At 36.4% G+C, this 25,349-nt stretch overlaps 1 protein-coding gene across 1 annotated transcript in view; it reads right to left on the reverse strand.

The window, feature by feature from the left end:
- The window catches only part of LOC131162966 (AT-rich interactive domain-containing protein 6), a 28,726-nt gene extending 5,267 nt beyond the window's left edge, over positions 1-23,459 (reverse strand). Inside the window, exons 1-7 of the mRNA XM_058119610.1 lie at positions 23,147-23,459; positions 22,359-22,745; positions 22,144-22,277; positions 21,990-22,029; positions 18,551-18,603; positions 18,274-18,319; positions 17,521-17,613 (exon numbers count right to left, since the gene is read on the reverse strand). Of these exons, the coding sequence (XP_057975593.1) occupies positions 17,521-17,613; positions 18,274-18,319; positions 18,551-18,603; positions 21,990-22,029; positions 22,144-22,277; positions 22,359-22,730 (738 nt within the window). The 5' untranslated portion in view covers positions 22,731-22,745; positions 23,147-23,459. The remainder of the gene's footprint in view (positions 1-17,520; positions 17,614-18,273; positions 18,320-18,550; positions 18,604-21,989; positions 22,030-22,143; positions 22,278-22,358; positions 22,746-23,146) is intronic.
- Positions 23,460-25,349: the final 1,890 nt, after the last annotated feature.

Consider the following 25,349-nt stretch of genomic DNA (forward strand, 5'->3'; position numbering starts at 1 on the left):
TTAGAATGATAGATAGGAATTTAAATGGATCCAGATTGGTGGAGATCCTGCCCTGACTCGCGCACCTGTGGGGGGTAGATCTAGGGATTCATAAACATATTTGGGAAACAATAGGAGATATTTTTACGATTCGAGTGGATTTGAGGCAATAGATGGGGAGTTCTAGTTCCCTGCCCCCCACCCCAATTATCATCCCCTGCTTGTAATCCAACCCATCCCAAATACAATTATTATATTAAAAAATATAGGGAAAAATAAACTTACACCCCCTAAACTATCCACCACACCAAAAATGCCCAACCTAGCTTTTATAAGTCACAACTAAACCCCTTTAGCTATCTGTTTAGTTACAAAACTCCCCTTCCTATTAACAAAAACAGCTCAATTTAGCAAATTAACACCATGTGCATGACACATAATTCATAACTTTTATTGCCCTTATAAGCCCAAGGAACTTAGAAACATCCTATGAACTAATCGACTTAAAATAATGAGCAGGATATTTTTAAAATTTTTAAAATAGAAAAAGAAATTCAATAATAGAAAAGAGAGAAGATTACAGGGAGTGGAAGATAAGATATCCTTCTAAAAACAAACAAAAGCAGTTACCTTAGAGCCTCTTTTCAATCCCGCTTTAGATCTAATTATAAAATTCCTTGAAAGAAACACAAAGAATTGAGCCCAAAAGAAACCAGGAAATAATTCTATCCCAAAAAATAAGTAAAGGATGTGTTTGCATCCTCCTTGCTCTCCCTTGAATCCACATAGTCCAGAAAAAGGGAAAAAGCTGCAAAACTCCATAAGACTAGTCCTTTCTTACTCCTCCAAAAGCCTCTGTGCTGCACCAACAAGAAAGCATAAATAGTCCACAGTAAAACCAATGTCTCCTAAAAAATTAAGAATGGATAAGCCTAAGTATGCTTAGCCATTCAATAACAAAGAAACAAGTGCTCATTTCTCACCTCCATACACACAATACAAATATCCAGAAAAATAGTCTTGTAAGGCCTCCTTGCGTGCAACAAATATTTGGTATTAGGCCCATTAAGCGCCATAGTCCACATAAAAGCCTTGATCTTGAGAGAAATCTTAGCCTTCCAAATAAAATGGTTCAAGGGAAAATAAGAAGGCTCGATATTTTCAACAACTGAGAGAAGATTATGCGGAAAAAGAACCATAAGAATCTCCAATCCAAATCCTCAAACCACTCCCCAATCGAGGAACAAAGCACTTCATCACTCTCAACAAAATGGTGACCCCCCCCCCCCCAAAAAAAAAAAAAAACCCCAAAAAAGGGGAATAAAAAGCATTAATCAGAGCATTATGCATAGAAGATGTTCTTAAAGATGGTGGACCAAAGAATCCAATGAAACCTCACCCGCCCAACGTTCTCCCAAAACTAAATAAGACTCCCATTCCCAATCCAAAAGCAAGTAAGAGGATAACCTGAGAAATAAAATTCCAAGGACTTGCATGAGAAACAATGCCACTACCTCTAGTATCCCAGTCATTCTGATGCAAACCATACTTGCTTTTAATAACCATGCGTCATCATAAGGGATCAACCTCCAAACAGAACCTCCACAACCATTTTCAAACTAGTAAAATGTTTTTACTTTAAACACCAAATTCCTTAGACCCAAACCCTGTTCAAATTTAGGTCTTATAACCTGCTCCTAACTAAGAAGATGATATCTCTTCTCTTCCTAAATACCAGACCACGAAAAAATCTCTATAATCCTCTCCAGAGCGGCAGCCACACATGTCAAAATTCTAAAAAGAGAAATGGTAGATGAGAGTATTATAAACAATTGCCCTGAAGAGGATAGTGCGACCCTCTAATAAAAAAGTCCTCTTAAGAATGAAAAAGAAAATAGGATACATGATCCCTATCCCTTTGCCTCACAACCCCTACGTAGCCTTAAACCCTTGGTTGATTTTTCACTATGATAGACATAGTCTCCAAAGATTAGCACCCTTTAATCCATCTCCTTCAAAGCCCTTATTAGCCACCACATGATCCAAAAAACCGCAAATCACCATGTCATAGGCGTTTTCAAAATCCAACTTAAATAAAACACCCCTCTCCCCTCATCTAATATTCCTCCATCACTTCATTAGCAACCAAACATCTAAAATCTGTATATCCTTAATGAAGTTAACTGTATCTCCTAACACCTCTTACGGAACCTTAATCAGGATTTTATAAAGGCTAGTAACTAAGTTGATGGGCCAAAAGTCACTCACTTTCTTAAAATGCTCCTTCCTAGGAACAAGGGCAAAAAAGGTACAATAAACACTCTTCTCCACCACCCTGTTCTAACAAAACTCATGCAAAAACCCCATAACATCCTCCCAAATCACCTCCTAATTATCCTGGATGAAAGCCATAATAAAACCATGAGGGCCTGAGCCTTCTCTCCATACCTTGAACATAGCCTCCCTCACCTCCTCAATATCAAAAGGCCTCTCCAACCAAACAGCAAGGTCCTCACTTGGAGGACACCAATTGAAGCCTGAGCCTTATCTCTCCATATATCTCGAACATAGCCTCCCTCACCTCCTCTATATCAAAAGGTCCCCTCCAACCAAACAGCAAGGTCCTCACCTGTAGGACACCAATCAAAGCCCTCAAAAACCAATCTCTACTCTTAGCTCTTCATATACAAATTCCCATGGAAGCTTGTAATCTCCTCCAAAATATATCTAGAGTCGGTGGCAGTCACGCACCACACCTACAACAACAAAAAGCCTCAAGTCCCACTAGGTGGGGTCGGCTATATAAATCCTTCTACACAAATTCACACAGTCAAGTGTGTCTTCCTCAGTTAGCTTAAGAGCTATTACAATGCTTATGAAACAAATTGGTATTACAATTCTCCCTTCTTCACCCACCTAATCTTAGAGTTATGTCCCCAACAAATTGCCTTCTAGAAAAAGGATCAAATAAAAGTCATGGCTAAGGTGGCCCCTCCTACCCTATCCTCATCACCAATCAAGCTTCATCCCTCCCACCTATCCAACACTCAATTTCATCAAGAATCACATTCTTTTACTCTTTTCAATCACCAAAAACATCTCTATTCTAAAATTTTAATTTGTTTTTTACAAACTTCAACTTGTTCATCAATTTAAACTCCAATCACCCTTGGACGCTACCCTAGCTCTACCAAGTTTTAATGGACTCCCTAAATGAAGGATGTGTCAACAACATTTTCATATCTAAATGGGGTAGGGCCCCATTGCATGGGGTAGGCATCCAACAACATTGAGCAATGATATGAACCAGGCTAACAAGAACCACATGAGCAACATTGAGAAAAAAACATTCTTAATCATTAGTAAACAGGAAACGATCAATGTGCAAACAACCAACCTCCCAAAGCCACCCAAGTAAAATGACCATTATTCAAAGCACATCCCTAAGCCCATAATCTTGAATGAAAAAGTCAAACAACCTCATACTGCTAGTCGCCCTAGGACCCCCTAACCAATTGCTAGTGAGTGGGGATGGCATTAAAATAACCTCCAACCATCCATTGTGGACTACAGAGCCAAAGAGATCGGAAACTTAAAAAATGGGAAGCCAACAAGGAATACAATGGGGTCTGAAACCGATTGAACCACCATTCCCCAAAACCCCTTGCTTTTAACAACACAAAAATAGAAAAATGTCCCAATCACATAGTCTCGTTGATATCCTAACCTCCTGCACAATAATTTGTCCCCAAATGCTTCGAGGAAGGATTCAACAATCTCAACGCCTTAATTCCCAAAAACTTCTCACAAGAAAGTATCCACCACCTCTACCTTAGATTCCTACTAGAACAAGAAAACTATGTTAGTTAAATCTCTAACCATTCCTAGAACTCCCTAAACCCTGAACATTTCAAAAGAGAAGCTTCATAGATTATCACTAATATGACCCAAACTCCTTTATCCCTTCTCATAATGAATGAAGAAGCAAGTCTACCTAACAAAGCAAGTGTCCAAGACATGGATATAGACCTGGAAAAATGGATAAAAATCTGTTAATCCGATCCGCATCCGACCCGTTTTAACCGACTTATAATCAACCGCTTTCTAAATGAGTCGAATATGGTTTTCCATTTTCATATCCGCCTTCTTAGCGGGTCGGGTCGGGTTTATCCGGCGGAGATCCACCAAACCGCTTAAAAGTCCATTACTAATTAACCTATAATAGTCCAACTACCCACAGCCCACTGTCCGGGTATGGAGAGCCCAGTGCGGCAGTGCACACATGGCCCACGCTACACAGACAGCCCAGTAGCCCACACGGCCACAAGCCCATTGCCCACAGTCCGTCAGTCCCTCCCTTCCACTCCCAGGTCTGCCCAGTCCCAAATCTCAAATCCTATTAGGGTTTCATTGATTCAAAGTTCAAACTTTCAAATCCAGCTGCGTAGCCGCATCCCACGACGATGACGATTCCCACTGCCACTGCTATAGCCGACTGCCACCCATGGCCACGAGCCACGATTCCCTCGCCCAGTCTTCCCTCGCGGCCTCGTCCAGTTACTCGCCCATTCGGCCCTCGCCAGCTATCATGAAATTGCTGGTATTTTCCTCTACACAGTAGTGGTTTATTTAGTCTGCCCGCTACCCTCTTACCTTCTCAGTTCTTGCCGTCCCTCCAAAATAATTTCCAATCTCCTTTCTCCAAGTGAAAATCCAAATATCTGCAGCAGCGGTGCTTCTTTCCAAACTTTTGTTCGATCTCCAGGCCGTTGCTTTCAAGCCCTCTGTAGGTATTTTCTCCTCTTACTCTCCTCCTCCTTCAGTTTGTAGAGTTTAATGAATGTCTCTGTTTTGATTTTGATTTTTTCTTAGGATGAGGTGTGGGCGAGCTATTGATAAGCTGCAACATATGGAAGGTTGTAGAATTTGGATTGGATACTCATTGCAGAGTATACACCCAGCAAAACCCTCACCAAACACCTATTTATCCTTTCCATTTTTCTTACCTAATCCCTCCTTAAAAGCATTGCAAATTGTAGGTAATTTTCATTATTAATTCTCTTTTACTTCTTCTTATGTCTAATACGATATATTTTCATTTGAATGATTTAAATAAATCTTTCAAACTTGTGGTCTATCTTCATTTGGCTGATTAATTTAATTAAATCTTCAAACTTATCTTGATGTTTAAACACCATAGGGTTTGCCTTTTATGACTTAATTTTATTTCAACTGGCGGTAATCATCTACTCTATATTTCTAATTTATAAAAGGACAAGTTTTTGTGCGAAGTGCACAAATGCATGGTGGTGGAGTCAAAAAGAAAGTGCGTGATAACCTCACTGGGATTAATATAAATGATAATAATTAATTATTTTTATTGGAAAACCATTCTTAGTAGCTATTTAACTAGAAATAACGAAAGTTAAGTGCAATAAGTCCTAAATATTGTTGGTGATATGCATGAGATGCTATATGAGATCTTTCAATTGCATAGGCACAATTAGAATGAATTTGAAGGCTCACCTAGAGAAGAGACTACTAGCCGAGAACCTACACAGGGCCGAATGAGGATGTCAAAAAGTTTTATGAGTTGCTAAGGATCTGGATAAAACTTTTTGTACTAGTGGATTAAACCTAGGCACTTAAAATGATAGGAACAATCATCCAATTTGACTAGCAATTCAATTTAGATTTTAGAGAGACTCACAAATCACACAGTTTGAGTTTCAATTTTGAGTTGGATTGAGACTAATTTATTATGTTTTAATGCTTACAATTTTACTTACATGAATAAGGAATTGTTAGTTAGTATAAACGATTGAATGATTAAAATAATTACTAGAAAAGTTAATACACAAACTAATCGCAAGTTGTCGTACACAATTTAAATTATTATGACACAAAATAAACTATTAAAAAAATTATATTTGAGAATGGCGGATTATCCGCCCATCCGCCATGAATTATCCGACCCGAAACCGCCTAATCCGCCACTTAAATGAGTCGAATATAGATTATGATTTCTCCACCCGATAATCCGCCTTATCCGCCACGGATTATCCGACCCGATCCGCTTTGCCAGGTCTACATGGATACTTCCTAATTGAAATTTAGGGCATTTGGTTCTATTTTTGGATGTAATATACATTTTTTATTTATTTTTTACAAGTTGAGTTGATGGGTAAAAGTATTTGAGTTTACAATTATTAGTAGTTAATTTTATTTTAATATTTACACTAACTGCATTTATTGTTATAGAACTATGAACCTTCAGTATTTGCACAACTTTCTTTACTTGATTGATAATCTGGGGGTCTGGTAATTCTTTAGGTTACATTTGGTTCATGGAATGTTTATTCCTAGATATAGATTAGTTAAATATTTTAATTATAATTAGTTACATAAAAAAAATACGTTGTTATAATGGTTAATGGTTGTTTAGTCATTTAGCATTATTATTATGCGTTAGAGTTATGTTAGTAAGTGTGAGTTAGTAAGGATATTATGATCATTGGTATTGCACATGTCATAAATTATAAATAGAGGGAGATACCTATCATTTAGGCTAGTCTTCCATTTTACCCAATTACTCAACATGGTATCATAGCATGATTCTGAGACCTAAACCTAATTGTTACAACCATCATCAAAACCAAAGCCTAAAATCCTAAATCCGCTGCATGTCTATCATGATGGAAGAATTTCCAGCAACACTATAGCCCTAGAAAACAGCCAGCAGCTGCAAAAGTCAGATCAGTTGCTGGAAATTTCCTGGGCAACACTGCCAGCTCAGGAACACAAAATCTAATGTAGATTGTGCAAAAACAACACCAGTCACCCACAGACACTGCTGATCTCCCCCCCCCCCCCCAACTGAAATCCCATCTCCAAACAGTGCCCCACACGCCCTCACTCAGTCAAAAGCCGCCAGGGCTGACCTCACCCACCAGCGCATGAAGCCACCTTCAGGCATGTTTTTGGCTTAAATTCATCCAGCAGTGCTTGAATCCCTCTATAAACATATTAATGAAGTTTTTCATGATGCTCTTTGTCCAAAGATCTCAGCTTTTTTAATTGCTCATGTGCAGCATACAAAGAATGGTTGTTGGATGCTTCCCAAATCTGTTTGTCAATGGTTATTGAGTTCATTGGGTCTGAAAAAAGGTATTTGCAGTGTTTTTTATTCGATTTTGTAATTACTTCCATAGACCATATTATCAAATTTTTGGGCATGTGTTTTGCTCAAAGATCCAATCTTTTTCAACCATGCACTTGTGGTAATCTGTTTGTTGTTGTTCGGAGTTTGTAATGTCATTGGTAAGTCTCTTGGAGCATTGGCAGTGTTCATAAGCTGTTTTTTGTGAGGCTGTGGCAGTGTTATATAAGCTTGTTGGTGACTTGTCCTTGGTAGTTTCAGTGGTTCACCATATTTGTTGTTGCTCCACTTGTTCCAATGTCATGTGTTGCTTTCTTGAGAATGTGTCTAAGTTGCTTGGTGCTGTGGCAACCTTGTACTGATTTGTGACTCGTTCATGGTGGGTCACCTTGTTCGTGGTTATTCCGATTGTTCCAGCTATTAATCTTGTTATCATTGGTCTAAGTTTGTGAGTGTTGGGATGGAGTTTGCAAATCCCAAAAGTATGGTTCCCTCAGTAGTAACTTGTTTGAGTTAACCGCATATTGTGACTATATCAGAGGAGTACTCAAGGTTTCTACAATGTCAATTGTCTCAACAAGCATCTTATCACATTGCATCTTTTGCCCAGAAAGGTAATCCACTATTTATATGTCATCTAGTATCTTCCCCACTAGTCCTTGAGTTATCGATTCTGCAGCCAGCAACCATCTAATACTGATGCAACCAACTTCTTTTCTGCCTTCCAATATCCTAGAAATCTACCTCAAATTACCCTGCTGATGAGTCCACTATTGCAGTTAAGGAGATAGAAATAGTAAATCCTACTCCCTCCATATGTCCTTCTTCTGTTCTATACATTCCTAAATCTCCTTTCAATCTTATGTCAGTTAGTAAGCTTACAAAGTCACTAAATTGCTCTATCACCTTCTTTCCTAATTTTGTGGTTATTCAGGATCTAAAGACAAAGAAGACAATTGGCACAGGACAACAGGCTCGTGGGCTTTACTACCTTGAGTCGCTTTCTCCTCCTATTGCCTACACAGCCACTGCTACACCACTTCAAATCGATTGCTGCCTCAGTCACCCATCCTTGGACAAGTTGAAACAGCTAGTTCTTTCATTGAGTTATGTCTAATCTTGAGTGTGAGTCTTGCCAATTGGGAAAACATCATTGTGTTCCCTTTGCTTCCCAGGTCAACAAACAGGTGGTTAGTCCTTTCATACTAGTCCATTCTGATGTTTGTGGTCCTAGTCGTGTCATGTCGAAGTTGGAGTTTTGGTACTTTGTTACATTTGTTGATGACTACTCACTCTAAGATGATTTGGTTGTATTAATTGAAAGATTGTTCTGAGCTGTTTAATAATTTCTACGCTTTTTGTTCTCAAATAAAGACTCAATTTTATATGTCAGCCAAAATACTTCATAGTGATAATGCTAAGGAGTATTTCAATACCTAATTCACTACCTATAAGACTAATTCATGCATAACCCATCAATCCTCTTGTGCTCACACTCCACAACAAAATGGAGTAGCAAAGCAGAAAAACAGACATATTCTTTGAAGTCACTCGTACACTATTGTATCAAATAAATGTTCCAAAAGTTATTTTGGAGTGATGTTGTGCTTAAGCTTGCTCCCACATCAATAAAATGGCATCCTCCATCCTTGGGGGTAAAATCCCATTTTCAATTACCTTCCCAAGGCTCCTTTGTTCTCCCTTCCTCCTCATATATTTGGTTGTGTCCTTTGTCTATTAGTTAACTTCATGAATGGATAAGTTGGATCCTCGGGCTATCAAATGTATTTTTCTGGGCATTCCTATACTCAAAGGGATATCGATATTACAGCCCTACTTTACATCGATTCTTAGTCTGTGCTGATGTCACCTTTTTCGGGTCTATACCATACTAGTCTAATTCCTTGAGTTATGTTGACATTGGCGAGTCCCTTCCTCTGCCTTGCCTTCCAAATCCTGACCCATTATTTGTGCCCAATCCTCCTACATCGTCATCCACTTTGAGTCCTGCTAGTCGCTTGGATCATCCCAATTTGTAGGTATACACACGGCAACTCAAGACAGGAGAACCTCCTCCAGCTTCTAATACTATGCCTCTAGAAACCCCGTGTGGCATGATCTTATTTCCCACGATGTTGATCCTCCTATAGTTGTTCAGAAAGGTAAATGCACTTGTACCCAACATCCAATCTCTAACTTTGTTTGTTATGATGTCTTGTCACCCTTGTATTACTGTTCCATTAGTGCACTGTCCTTTGTTGCTATTTAAAAATCTATTCTGAAGGCCTATCCCATTCTGGTTGGAGGATTGCAATGATTGAAGAGATGCATGCACTACATAATAATGATACTTGGGATTTCTTACCTCTTTCTCCTAAAAGTCAGTGGTTGGTTGTCATCGAGTGTACAATGTGAAATTCAATTATGATGATTTTGTGGCTCATCTGAAGGCCCACTTTGTTGCTAAAGGATATACTCAGGTACACGGTTTGGATTATTCAGACACATTCTCTCCAATCGCCAAACTTGACTTGATATGTTTGTTCATCTCTTTAGCCACTACTTGTCATTGGCTTCTACAACAGTTAGATGTGAATAATGCTTTCTTATATGATGATCTTCAGGAAGAGGTTCATATGGAGCAACCACCTAGGTTTGTTGCTCAATGGGAGTCAAGCTCAGTGTGTCGCCTTAAGAAATCATTATATAGATCAAAACAACCTCCCAAAGCATGGTTTGGCCAACTTAGTGTTGTAGTACTTGAGTTTGGCCTCCAACGATGTGTAGTAGACCACTCTGTTTTTTATCGTCATTCTCCATCCAACAGATTTTGCTTATTTTGTATGTAATTGACATTGTGATCACTTGTGACGATGATCAAGGCATCCACGACCTAAAGCTTTTCCTACAGAGTAAGTTTCAGACCAAGGATTTGGGGCCATTAAAGTACTTTTTGGGTATAAAAGTGTCGAGATCTCGTATCAAAACAATCTTGTCACAAAGTTAGTATGTTCTTGATTTTTTAGATAAGATTAGTAAGGGGTGTAATTGGTTCGTTCCGGTTAATTTTTGACAAAATCCTACACCTCAACTGAATTATTCGATTCTTGAACTGCACGAACCAAACCAAACCGAACCGAATGACCATCTAAAGTAGAACCAAATAGAGAATTTCCTGTTTGATCTAGTTTTTCTTGTTGGTTTTTTGCTTCCAGAACAACAAAAGGGAAAGCCTCACCCTTCCATGAAATTTCATGAACAAAATGAATATATGATCTGAAAAGTATAAGAAATTTACCCACCAATGCCCAAATGATCTAACAGTAAAAAAGAAAAGAAATATTCCAAAGATAAGAACAAAAGTATAGCTGAGAATTCAGGAGATTTGAAGATCTATAGTAACAAAGTAAGAAAACTGAAAAATTAGGAGATTAAACAGGGAAAAAAAAAAAAAACAAATTACCTGCAATTGTTAAGGCCAATCTGCCAACAAGTAGCCTCATAATGGTTGTAGGGCTGAGAGGGTGAGAAGCCATTGTTGATAATAGTGCTAGCTGAGTAGCTGCACTACCGCAGGGTGGCAAGGGGTTGACTAGGGGAGATGAGGTCGTGGGATGAGGAACCCAACTGCTTAATTGCTCAGTACTCTATTGCTCGGTTAGGGTTTTGGAGAGAGGGAGGACAGAAGGAGCCTAGAGGGTTGGAGGCAAGCTAAAGCTTAAGCGTGAATCCAATAGGCAATGGACTATCAGAAATTAGGAAATAATCCCATGCTTTGCAGTTCATAATAAGAACATACCACCTATATTTTTAAGTGCCTTATATTCCCTTATCAGTTCACTTCAGCTCTTCTATATTTTTTAAACATAGTACCAAAACCAAGCCGAACTCTTAATTTTTTGAATCTTCAAACCAAATTGAACCGACCAACATAAAAAACTGAATAATTTTGGTCCGATACAGTTGGGTTCACTGGTTTCGGTCAGTTTTGTTACACCCGTAGAGGCTGGGTAGTTGGGATTCAAACCTATTAATACACCCATGGATCCCAATAGTAAGTTAGTGCCTAATATGGATAATTTGTCGCCTAACCCAAGACGATACTGAAGACTTGCCAGAAAATTGAATTATCTCATAGTCATTAAACCAAATATATCCTTCGCAACAAGTGTTGTGAGTCGGCTTCTCGATTGCCCAAGAACAAGTCACTGGCATGTAATTCGCATCTTGAGATATCTCAAAGGTGCACCAATAAGAGGTCTCTTGTATCAAAATCAAGGTCACACTCAAATTCAGGGATATACATATGCATATTGGGTCAGGTCGCCTTCTGACCAAAGATCAACAACTGTGTACTACATCTGTGTTAGTGGTAATTTGGTGTCTTCAAAGAGTAAGAAACAAACTTTGGTGGTCAGATCAAGTGTTGAATCAAGAGTATAGGGCTATGGTGCACACTACATGTCAACTTGTTTGGTTGAAGAACATGTTGGAAGAACTAGGTTCCACATTCTCATCCTATGGAGTTGATGTGTGATAATCAAGCTACTATTCATATTGTCTTCAGCCCAGTCTTCCATGATCCAACAAGGCATATTGAAGTTGATTGCGACTTTATTCTGGAGAAATTTGTACAGAAGCTCATTGCAACCATTCATGTGACGCCTGAGCTTCAGCTTGCTAATTTGTTCCCTAAAGTCTTGGGAGGTGCTCGTGTGAAATTCATTTGTAACAAGCTAGAAGCATATGATATATATGCTCCAGTTTGAGGGGAAGTGTTAATGATTATTTAGCCATTTAGCATTATTATTATGTGCTAGAGTTAAGTGTGAGTTAGTAAGGGTATTATGGTCATTGGAATTGTACTTAACATATATTATAAATAGAGGGAGATACCTATCAACAATAATAAAGCAAATAACAAAGTGAAACCTTATGAATCCATAACAAAGAATAGAAAATGAATAAACTATCCCCAAATTTCACTATGGAAATGTCTATTTCTTTCTTATTACATATTGGATAAAATAATAAGGAACACACAAGGGATAGCCATTACCTCTATTCCCAAATTGCTAATTATATTTCACCTTATTTCAAGAAATAACTATTCTACAAAACAAATGTAACCTTAGTTTTTCTTTTTTTTGTAGTAGATTTTTGTGTGACAAGCTAATAAGTAGCTTTTAATTTGCTTTAATTTGTTTTCTAATGGATAAGTAGTTTTATCCCAACCAAAAAATAAAAAAAGTAGGCACAAGAAATGTAAAAAATAGGCTTATCTACCCTGCTCATAAAATAAAATTTACTAATCATAATCTTCTTGCACAAATAAGGGCAATTTATCCAAAAAAATATATATTTATTATACATGCACCATTGTTATCTGTTCAACAGATTTGGTTAACAAAGGGGGTCTTTTGGTAACTAAATAGATAGTTTAAGGGGTTTTAAGTCACTTTTAAAAGACAAGGGAGGAATTTGTAAAATGGTAGATAGTTAGGGGGTGTAATTTCTCTCAAGTAGCCAGTCAATTCTCTCCTCTCACTCGATTCGGCAATAAAGTCCGCTTCTATGAAGATGTGTGGGTGGGGGATATTTCATTGGAACTGAAGGTTCCTTGTCCTTTTAAGCTCTATTCTCTTCATAATGCTCCTATCAGTTCCTTTATTTCTTCTGAGGATATTTGTCTTCTTGGGATTTCCACTTCTTTAGGAATCTCAATAAAAAAGAGGTTGATGAGCTCACAACCCTTATTTCCTTGTTGGACCAACACATTCCTTCTAATAGTGAGGATGAGAGAGTGTGAGAGAGAGATTCTTTATATTTACTTCTAAATCTTTTCCCTCCTACCTACTAAAAACCCATACCACAAATCCTTTTCCTTGCATTGCAATATTTGGAGGATTAAGGTGTCAAGGAAGATTCGAGTTTTGTCTGGACCATGATTCTAGAAAGGATTAATACGCATGATCTACTTCATAAGAGAAGACCCCATATCGCTCTCAGCCCTAATATGTGTTTCATGAGTTGTGAAGGGAGTCAGCCCAATGCCCATCTCTTTCTGCACTGCAAGGTGGCTTGACAGCTCCGGAATGGCCTTTTCTTTATGGCTGGGAAAGAGTGGGAGGCTCCGTGAAAGGTAAGGGACTTACTTCAGGTTAACTTCAGGGGCTTTGGACTTTGTAATAGAAAGAAAGGCAAAAATTTTCAGAAGTCGATCAACCTCCTCACAACATTTGTGGGAAAGAGGAACTTTACTTGCCCCTTTCTTTGTGGGTGCACTCCACAGGTTTGTTAAGGAGTCTTCCACTGTCTAACCTTGTTAGAGACTGGAAGGCAGCACATTTGTAATGGTTTTTTGTTTGTATTGTATTTTTCTGTTCATATGCTTGTTCTTTCCTTCTTGTTTATAGTCTTTTACAGCTTTTTAAGCTGGTTAGAGAGGATTCCTCATCCTTCATGTTTTGTACTCATTTTTTCCACTTTTAATAAATTATCTTCTTCTACCAAAAAAAAGGGAGTTCCCAACCACACGATCACACACACGCACAAAAACATATTTATTTATATAGAAACACAATAAATTTAATAACTAAATCCCAAACAAAAGTTAAAGCAAAGATAACAAGTAAAAATACAAAATGGGAAATCCAACTAGAAAGTAAAAACTAAAATTTAATTCTATAATTGGGGCCAATTCAAGGTATCAGACAACATTTGGAGCAGCATTCGGAGTCCCATAAAAAGGCAAGCCTCCAAATGATTCAAGGATGGGGATTGATGGGATAATTATTCGGGGCAATGATGGTGATGGCCATCCTGCTCACATCCCTAATGGTACACATACAAAAGCCACCAAAAAAGTTGTATTGATGCACCAAACTACATTCACCATTATTCAAATTTCATATGCACCTAGAATGGTGATTGTAAAGACAATAGGGGTTCCATCACTATAAATGCTACTCTTTTAACTATATAGCCTACCAATGTTCCAGTTAGCTAACAAGTAATAACAAACAGATCCTTCAAGCATACTGCTGGCATTGCTCATCAACTAATTTATTCAAAATAAAATTAAAAATTAAAAATAAGCAAATAAATATAGGCAAGAAAATGAAAACTAAGCGTCACACTAGTGCCTAGACATGCGAACATTTGACCTCAGTCAATGGTTCTACACTTTTATTCTGTAAAGAGTTAAACAAATTGGGACAAAAAAGAGTTTCATATTCTAAATTATTATCTGAGAAAATTTTCATTAATCAAGTGGCTCATGTACCTTTCATAATCCTGCCACTCATGCATAAAAAGATGGTAAAGACTACCTACAAATTTATTTTCTAATGATGAAGAGGTTAAACCAGAAGAATCTACTGCTGGTATGAACTCTCAATTTTTCCCCATTCATCAGCCTCTCATTTATTATCTCCAAAACATAACCACTGCACAAATGCTCATAAAATTCCATCAACTCAAAATCAAGATTGAAGCAGCAAAGTGGAGGTCATACTACTCAAATGGCCAAACCATACCCCCAATAAAAAAGCCCTTCACATTTTCGTTATGAGGATGTGGCCCATATTATCAATAGTATCCATTTCTGTAAAAAACTAATAATAATAATAATAATAATAATAATAATAATAATAATAATAATAATAATTCCTGTTTGGTGAGCAAAACTCCTTGTTAAATGTCTTATTCCCTCCAGTCACAGGCACTGGACTAAGAATGCATTCTAGAATCGAGAATTACAACATTCCAATCAAGTTCATGATGAGATCAATAGCATAAACATACACACAGATGCTCATCAATCCTAAGTGAGAAGCTTGAATTTCGAATACCATTCCAAAAGCTAATCTATACTTGAAAAGAACATTTGCAAAAGGATCCCCACCAAACCATTTTCAACTAGTCAGTTCAAGAAATAATAGCATTTAACTCCGCATCTTAAATTTGAGAACTGATGAACTACTAGATGTCTGATCATGCATAAGAATTGTGTGCCACATCAAATAGTTCAATAAAAAGCTTGCAAAAATATATCTGCATCATGATCGTAATTTTGCACAATTGAAGCCTCCCTACACAAATGGCTAATTATTGTACCTATATGCTAAGCTAAGGTGATCTAAAAGTGGCATGGTTTATCTCATTTCCGATGGTGCGAGGACATAATAGGAAATTACTAATCCACTGCATACTGCATGTCTTAACGATTTCTTCTTTGTTTCTTTCTTTTCAAGAATTGGAAATTCGCTATTGAGTTCTAGTTTCATCCCTAAACATCATAATATCTATTTCTCTATCCAATACTCATTCGCCACCTGTGCAGCCGTGCCCCAGTACCCATAACTGTCACTCAAATCCTCATTACCTCCAACATTATTCTACTTGAAAGAAACTTGAAACCTATTTTAAAACTGTCTTCAAATGAATATGGGATATATCCTATCATACACACATTCTCCACTTCCAAGTAGCGAACAAATATTGACTGGCTGTAAAGTTCTAGAATATGAACATTACAAACCCTACTCTCTTTCCTTCTTCACTGTTTTAAAAAAATTACACATTCTCTAGTTCTATGAGGCAATGTAGCACATGCATATTGACAGGATGTAAGAACTCCAAGTTACACAACACCGTCCCACATCATGGATCATCCATGCGAGCTTAACAAGAATATTATTCTTCACTTAACAACAATATTACTCTGCACACATGATATATGTATGTATATGTATGTATGTATGTATATATATATATGTATATGTATGTATATATATATATATATATATATATAACAAATGCAATCAAAATACTAAAATATATCTATGCTATATGTAAAAGTACAAATAGTGTAAATCATTTTGTGGAAAAAAATATTTTTGTCTTTTGAAAGAAGGATAAAAAAAATTCCTAGTAGAAATAAAGTTATATAGTATGAATAGTGCAACCAATTTGTGTACAAGAGTATCCTAATCTTTTAGAAGTAGGACTCAAACATTCCTCAAGAAATAAATTTTTATATCATATATAAAAGTGTAAATAGTGTAAATCATTTTGCGCATAAAAATATCCTAATCTTTTTTCGAAAGTAAGACCAAATATTTCTAAAAGAAGTAAATTTCTAGATCATATTGTAATTCAACCAAAATTAAATGTAATTAAAATATTCTTAAATACAAGTAAATTTAGCCAAAATTGGATAAAAGTATATTTATAAAATCTATTTTGGATAAGTTAAATACTTGACCTAAAAAAAACTTCATTTGACTAAGAAATAAAATAAACTAACAAAATGTAGAAATAAAATAAACTAAAAGAACGTATACATATCATATATAATAGTGCAAATAGTGTAAGAAATAAAATAAACTAACAGAATGTATACATATCATATATAATAGTGCAAATAGTGTATCGTTTTGCAGGAAAAAAATATTGTTACCTTTCAAAAGTAAGACAAAGCATTTCTATAAAAAATTGAATTCAAGAAAAGTTAGATAATTTTATTTTTAAAATTTTCATTCAAATATATTAATATATGAAACTTAAAAATATATTTAATCAAAAAATAAAATAAATATAGTATTATTATACATACTGAATAAAAAAAATATTTAAATTCCTTGATCTCTTCTAAAATTATTGTGAAGCATCCAAGATCATTTAGATAAATGATAATATAACCTACGAAAAAACAAAGTTTTATAAATTAAATTATAGAATGAACCCCCAAATAATAAATTTTAATTTATTTGAAATTTTAAAAATTCATTAATTAATCATTAATTGACCAAAAAATAATAATTACAAAGATTTTAGGAAGCAAATCACAATTCATAAAATGCAATAAATTTCATAATATTTTCATTAGAAGACATGTATTTAGATTTATTATTTTTCTATGATGATATATAAATATTAAATTTTAATAATTCAAGTAATTTTAATTAGAATAATCCTATCATATCATATCCTACATTTCAAAGATTTTTCTTATCCTTGTATCTGTGCAGTGTCATAATAGTATCTCTTTGTATATATTTTACAGTTTTAAACAAACATAATTTCCTATTGATAAGTTTTAATATTCATACTTTAAAATTTGTAAACTATATTTTATAGTTTTAAACAAACTAAATTATGATGATGTATTATTAATTTATTTAAAAATATATCTAAACTTCATCAAGAATTATAAAAACATTTTAAATAATATTATCCACATGCAATCCCGTGCAATGCACATGACACATTTACTAGTAGAAAAAAAAGAATTTACCTTATTTTCAACACTTTGTAATACATGCCGAGTAAAAACAAATGGAGGAAAAATTAAATATAAACAAAAGAAGTATTTTTGCCTCATTTTCAACACTTGCAGGCTCTGGGAGGGATGCATCAGGAAGCTGGAGGTCACCAATTTGCCTCTTATGCTTTTCATATTCTAGAAGTGCCTGCAAAACCCCATAACAAAGGGGAAAGAAGACAAAATGGAGAAATTAGTGCAAACTAATGACAAAAGGTAATAGCTTAGTATAGTTACAGCTGGATGAAGAACAGCTGCCAATCAATAGCATGATGTTAACTATAATGTGATGTGGAAATGCATTTCTGGATGCAAGTAAACATCTGGCTGCTTTCCCCTTGACCAGCCACCACAGCCAAAATACCCTGAAGTCTGAAGGACACATTAATGCCATTTTGTACCAGGACCATATGGTAGCATAACCATAACACCACTGATTCGTGGAAAGAAAAACGTCTCTCAGGATAATGATTGGGTTGGAAACTGGTCAGAAGCAGTGCCAAAATGAAAAGAAATGGAACCATGAGCTAAAACCTGGAATAACCTTTAGTACACACAATAACAACAACCAAGTGCCCCAACAGATGGACTTACTGATATAAATACAAAAAATACATATTATCTAACTTCATCATAGATAACAAAAACTTGTAAAAATTCAACAGAAAACAGAAGCATAAAAAGGTTAAAGGAAGGTTATGTTTTATGGACTCTGCACGGCAACTAATTGAGGCTGAATACAAGGGGGGGAAATGATTGAAATGGTAATATTCTAAAAGGGCAGTAATTTTTAGCAAACAAGTACTACCTTCTCATAAAATATGCGGAATGTCCAAGAAACTGTCGTGCAGGTTCTGCGAGAGAGAGAGAGAGAGAGAGAGAGAGAGAGAGAGAGAGAGAGAGAATCCATTAAATTGTATGAAATCAACATAATTATCTAGGCATCACCATATGATGCAAAAGAATGACTGGAAATTAATTTGGAAACTCTAGTGAGTCAGACTGAAAAACATACTGCTCCATGAGGTTATCCACAATAGCCAGAAAATAACTAATATTTAACCATTAAACATTCCATTTCTTACTTTGGAGGGTGAAAAGAGTCTCCTACTTGCCGCCACAACTTGGACGCAGTCACCTATAGAACCATGGAGCAAAGGCAAGCCAGTTATACTTTCGAAGAGCTGACTCCCCCAGGATCCATAATTCAAAAACATTTTAAGCAATGAAAGAACCATGCTCAGCACAGAAGCAACAATAAAAAGCACATCAGGACAAATATGTAGAGCAATGCAAGATTTTAACATTATCAGGTGGCTAGTGCACATCACTAGTGCATTTGAGAATATTTGCCCAGTTTAATTTTTGTTCCCATGTCATAGTTTACAGTGTTTAGCCTGTTTTCATTTCAAATAAGCTGAAATATGTTTTCACATTTAGACCAGAGACATGCCTTACCATATGGGGTACCAAAACATGTGTTGCATAACGCATTCCACACAATAACAACAACAATAAAGTCAGGCCTTAGTATTTGTTCAAATACCCCAATCCAAAGCTTCATCGCAAGACTAATAAGTTTAGATCCACAATAGCTATTAAAATTACGAATATCTCCTTTATTTATTATATGTACCTCAAAGTGGCTTTCCTCCATTCATCAAATATTTTAACTAATTAACTATATTACATTTTTGTTTCCTAGGCGTTAACAAACTCCAATAGGGATCTCATTCAATTCTACAGCATTTCAACTTTCTCATCACCTTCATTGTTATTCAATTAATCTTTCCCAAAATTTCATGATTCATAAGTGTAATTCCACAATGGTTATTACAGTTGTGAACAAAGTTACTAGAAATGCTAATACCCTAGCTAACCATGAATTGGTGCAAACATTCCAAAATGTGATACATTTTAATTCTGGAACACATTTTTCCCAAAGTTAATCTAACAATCCAAAATTTTAGTACAATAATTTTCCCATAACATATTTTTTATTAATTAAAATGGGGAACCATCACATATTAATTCTATTTTGGTCATTATCAATCTATTTGACAAAAGATCTCCTTCAGATTGAGAAACATGTCAACATCCTCTCCAAAGTATGCAAGTGCTTTCACACATTTTCATCAATACATCTATAGAAGTATATCCCTAGCGTTCTGCATTTTAGAGCATGCGATGTACACCCGTACTGCAATCCTGTTCCCATTCCACAAATAGAAATGTTCCACATTCTAGGTAACATTGAATTTGAATATCTGTTTTGTCTTGGCATATAGGTATGAGTGCTTTTTCTCCATTCATCTAACATTTTCACAGTCCTTGCACTTCCATTAAATAAACTAGTTAACCATGTTAATTTGTTATGTCATATGCATCTCCAAACTTGAATATGTCATCCAGTCCCATTTTTCCATTTTTCCTCTTCAATACAATTCATCTTCTTCACTTCATTGACTTTTTCCATCTAGTTCATTTTTTTATCAAAAAAGAAAGTGAAACAAATATAGACCAAATCATCTATAGACAAGGACTTTTTATCGAAAAAGAAATTAATTGAAGAGAGCAAGAAATAATTACAAACATTAGAGAACAAGACATCCTCCAAAAGCTATAGACACGGCATCAAGTTCTAAATACTTTCAAGCCCAAGCATTTCCCTAGTGAGGAACTCAAAATCTTGCAAATCTCCAAAGTTTTGAATAAGTATGTCATCCAGTCCCATTTTTCCATTTTTCCTCTTCAATACAATTCATTTTCTTCAATTCATTGACTCTAATTTTCCATCTAATTCATATTTTAAAAAAAAAGTGAAAACAAATATAGACCAAATCATCTATAGACAATAAATTTTTACCAAAAAAAAAAATTCATTGAAGAGAGAAAGAAATAAGTACAAACTTTGGAGAACAAGACATCCTCCTAAACCTATAGAAAGGGCATCAAGTTCTAAATACTTTCAAGCCCAAGCCTTTCCCCAGTAAGGAACTCAAAAGCCTGCAAAGCTTATAGCTTATTCTCCAGGGGTGTTAAAAATTGTTAAGTGTCTTCAAAACTAGATATTTGCTCAAGCTTCACCAGCATCATTTGAGCTCATATGCTTGGTTCTCAACTTTCAAGCAACTTGGGCTCAATTTGAAAAGAGAGTGGAATGACTAAAATGCTTGATGTCATTGGCATTTGATTTGAAATTTCTAGCACATTTAGATGCCTCCAAAGAACGAATAATAAAATATACTATCAATTAACTCAAAACTAAGGGCAATCATTGGTTTGTATAATCATTTTTTCACTAACTTGAGGCACGCCTTTACATAGTTGTCGAATCAACATTCAAACTGTGAATTGAAATTCCAATTTTGGGAATCAAGCACAAATTGGATCATAAGATTTGATAAAATCTTCCAAAATAAATTTTAAATGACATGCATATATTGATATACAAACAATAAGCAAAATAGTAAAATACGTTTAAATGCGACGATAACAAAATCATATTTCATGTATATGCTTTCCCTAAACAAATGAAAGGCAAGGGAATGATTCAAGAAATATTAACAAAAAACAAAATTTATGCTATTTAGGGAAAAGAATCAAGAAAAAATTATATAAAAAAGTGAACTTTTGGTGTTCATCAACAATTTTAAAAAAACAATATTTCATGCATATTCTTTCTCGATTAAATAGAAACAATATAATTAAACAAAATAATAATAATAATTGAACAAACAACTAAAGATACAAACTTTTGCATATAAACAACAAAATGAAACACAAGTACAGCCTTAGCCAATGAGTGTTCTGCCACTTCTCCTCAATGGCAGAACAATATACCCAGATACCCCCTCCCCAAAGAGTGAAGAATGGTTTTTTTAAGGCAACACAAGACCTCAAGTTCTATTTTCTCCTTTTTTTACCACAAAACTGGAGTAGACAGGGAATGCAAGATAATCATGTAAAAATAGAAGCAAAAAAAAAAATGATGCTTTTGAGGTTTTAAACCAATTGAGTCCCTTAGGATATGATAGGTCTACAATCATGTGAATAGACGGATTCGAATCGATTCGTTAGATTCACAAGGCGAACCAATAGATTCAGCAACAATTCAATTGTTTTTACATTCACTATTAATATTTGAATCGATTTGTTGCGGAATTGATATGAATCATATGAACCAAATTGCGATTCATTAGATTATAACAACGATCAGCCTTTCTTTCAATTAGAATGCTGCCTATCCTATGATAAGTTAAAATGTCAACTATTTGAAAATTTTAAAGACTCTGAATGCCTGGGAATCAATATTTTGACAAGTAAATAAAAATGTTAAGCCATGCAGGTTCAATACAGAATAGCTTTAACCATACACTGTTGACCCATTAAAGGGCCCTCAATACCATTATGGTGTTCTTGCGTTATGCTCTCTTATATAATAAATGACTTTAGTTAGTAATAACATACCATAAAAACTAAATAATAATGATAAAAGCATAACATAAGAAAGTGCATTCATACCGTATCATAGCCACCCAATCCAGTTACAGCTTTCCATAACCTATCTCCCATGGGAAGCACACAAAAATTAGCAAACATCTTAAATATAATACATAATTTGCACATGTGAAACAACTTTCACAAAAAAAAAAAAAAAGGGAAAAAAAGGCCCTACTTCAACAAATTTAGGGGCTCTCCATAAAACTTAGGAGCCTTGAATTCCAGGGACTTCTCCCTGTAAAAATTTTCCACTTCCTTCACAAATTCCACTCGCTCCTCTTCAGAACCTGAGTCATCAGCCTCTGCCATCTATGAATCAAACAATTAATATTCATCAACAAAACTATAACACACTAAAACCCGTTTATTCAATTTTGGAAAACAGATCACCTCGGTATCATTTGGTCCACTCTTCATTCTTGGCCGGTCCTTATTTTTCACTTTTAGAATAGTTGAAGATTTTGCAAGAGAGGGTGGTGTGGCAGCTCCAAGCTGATTTTCAAGGGGGATATCATCACTTTTAACAACCGCATCATCAGGTGCAGCCTTGTCCCCAGACTCCTTATTATCAATCATATCTTGATCCTTACTCAAATGTGCATTAGAAGTATGCGATTCACGAAGCGGTTGTCCATTTTCACTTGGATTTTGGTCCTCCACTGCGGGAGGCAACTCTTCTTCACGGTGTCCAACTCCAGCGTCAACTGGGTCAATCTCAGAACCATCCTGCAGGTCCTGCCCCCTTCTCTCGCTATCCCCCATTTCGTAGCAATGATCCTAAAGTCATACTTGCGACATTGTATTATATTATTTCATATCGTACATGTTATACGGTTCCTCTACAAACTTTTAAATCACATGTGAAAAGGGAAAAAAAATAAAAAATAAGAACCTTGTAATCTATGAAAACGACATTCACCAGAGGCGGCTCATGTCTTATGTCCTCTTTAGAAACATATATATATTTAGTCATAGATCACAACTTCTCCTGAGAAACCTAACCCTAGTTTCCTCGAGAACGACATGCATTTACAGGCTCAGAGACAATCAGTCTCCAGCACTACCTTTTCAAAATCATCAAAGAAAAATGTGGAAAACCGCTCTAGCTAGAGAAAAATGATTATTCCCGCCCGAACAAAATTCAAAGAAATAAGACTTTATAAAACGATTAAGCTTGCCTGTGTGGCGGACTTGAAGAACAATACTGAAAAGACCTTCAGGATCAGCGGCTTCGAAGGAACTCCAATGGCACCAGCCTAGGGTTTTTAGTCTGAGAGTTCAGACGACAGTAGAGAGAAAAAGTGAGAGAGTGAGAGCCAGAGAGAGAGAGGAGTAATGGCTTGAAAGAGAATTTTAACGTTTACGAAGAAGCACAAATGGGGGCTTAAATGAAACGCCGGGAGCGGAGAGGCGCCCTTGACGCTGATGAAGCCTAACCATATCAAACCCACCCTGGCGCGGCTTCTACTTGGGAGGTCCCATTTTTAGAATCATAAATATTGAAGAAATTCAAACCCTAATAAGATTTTTTTAATATATTTTTTGTATTAAATATTACTAAAAAAATATTTTTCAATTATCGAAATTTAAATATTAATTATGTATAAAATTAAATTTTTGTTATTTATTATATAATATTTTTTTATTTCCTTCATAATTGAACACAAAAAAGAAAATCATTTACACTCATTTAATTGTTGTTACTGAATAAAAATGTCGACGACCTCCGACGAACTTTCCGATCTCGATCACCTGAAAAGGATGAAGAGAAGATTGGTTTGAAGGACCCGAGGTGTACTCCAAAAGATCTCTCCGGTGTCTAAGTCGGGGATTGGCTTTGCAAGGTATGAAAAGTATGGTTTAGAATGGGATACATTTGTTTCTCTACGTTATCTCCTTTTATAGTGGCGAGGTTTGACTCTTGGGGCGACCCGTCATTATGATGTCCGGCGTGGATCACTCTAGCTATTATTGCACCAGCGTGGATCTCTCCAATCATTATTGGATTGGAATTAAATGCTCCTGCCAGAGCATTTGACTTGGGCAATGATTGCCCTCATCAATGCTGAGTTTTTGTCTCCTTTTACTTTGGTGCTAATATATTTACGGCATATTAGTTGCCCCCCTAGTTTCGAATTTTCAGAACTTGTTATTGAAATTTCAAAAGTTGCCCTATCTCTTCTTCTTTTTCTTCTTCTTCTTCTCCCCTTTCTTTTTTTAGCACTATGTAGGGGGGTCGGCTGATTCGAGCCGATAAGGGAGCCCGTTCGGCTTTGCCGAGCTGGTTTAAGGGCCAATTCAGTTTTGCCAAGCCGATGTCACAGGAGACGGCTATTTTGAGCCAATAAGGGAGCTTGATCGGCTTTGCCGAGCCGGTTCAGGAGCCATTCGGCTTTACCGAGCCGATGTCATGGGAGACAGCTGGTCTAAGCCAATAAGGGAGCCCGTTTGGCTTTGCTGAGCCAGTCTAGGGGCTAGTTCAACTTTGCCAAGCCGACGTCATGGGGGTCGGCTGGCCCAAGCCGATAATGCCGAGCAGCTCTTTGCAATATTAGTGTGTCGAGCTACCCTTTTCATAAGGGCATTCTTGCCGAGTGACCAAGCTGCTTATCACGAGAATTCTTGTCGAGTTGTCGAGCTGCTCTTCATTTGGAATTCTTGCCGAGCTATCGAGCTGCTCTTTATGAGGCATTCTTGCTGAGCTGCCGAGTTGCTCTTCATTTGGAATTCTTGCCGAGCTGCTCTTCCTAAGCATTCTTACCGAGCTGTGGAGCTACTTTTTGTGGGAATTCTGCCGAGTTACCGAGCTACTCTTCATGGGGCATTTTTGCCGAGATGCCGAGCTGCTCTTTGTGGGAATTTTGCTAAGCTACTGAACTGCTTTTCATTGGCATTTTGCCAAGCTGCCAAGCTGCTTTTCATGGGGCATTCTTTTCGACCTACCGAACTGCTCTTTGTGGGAATTCAGCTAAGTTGTCGAGTTGCTCTTCATGGGCATTCTTGCCGAGCTGCCAAACTGCTTTACGTGGGAATTCTACTAAGCTGCTCTTCATAGGCACTCTTGTCGAGCTGCTCTTCATGGGCATTCTTCTGGCCTCACGAGCTTTGCTCGTCAGTTGGGTCGATTTTGCCTAATGAGTTGTGCTCATTTGTTGGGCAGCCTTTTGGCCTCACGAGTTTTGCTCATCAGTTGGGCCGATTTTGCCTAATGAGCCCTACTCACTTTTTGGGCACCCTTCTGGCCTCACAAGCTTTGCTCGTCAGTTGGGTTGTTGTTGTAGAGTTTCGAGGTCCTCCCATTATATATTGATTGCACCTGCAGAGAATCAAAATTTCTTGTTACTTGTGTCATACCTGGGGATTTTGATATTTCTTGTGACT

The sequence above is a fragment of the Malania oleifera genome, chromosome 8 (genome assembly GCF_029873635.1).
Source record: "Malania oleifera isolate guangnan ecotype guangnan chromosome 8, ASM2987363v1, whole genome shotgun sequence".
Taxonomy (NCBI): domain Eukaryota; kingdom Viridiplantae; phylum Streptophyta; class Magnoliopsida; order Santalales; family Ximeniaceae; genus Malania; species Malania oleifera.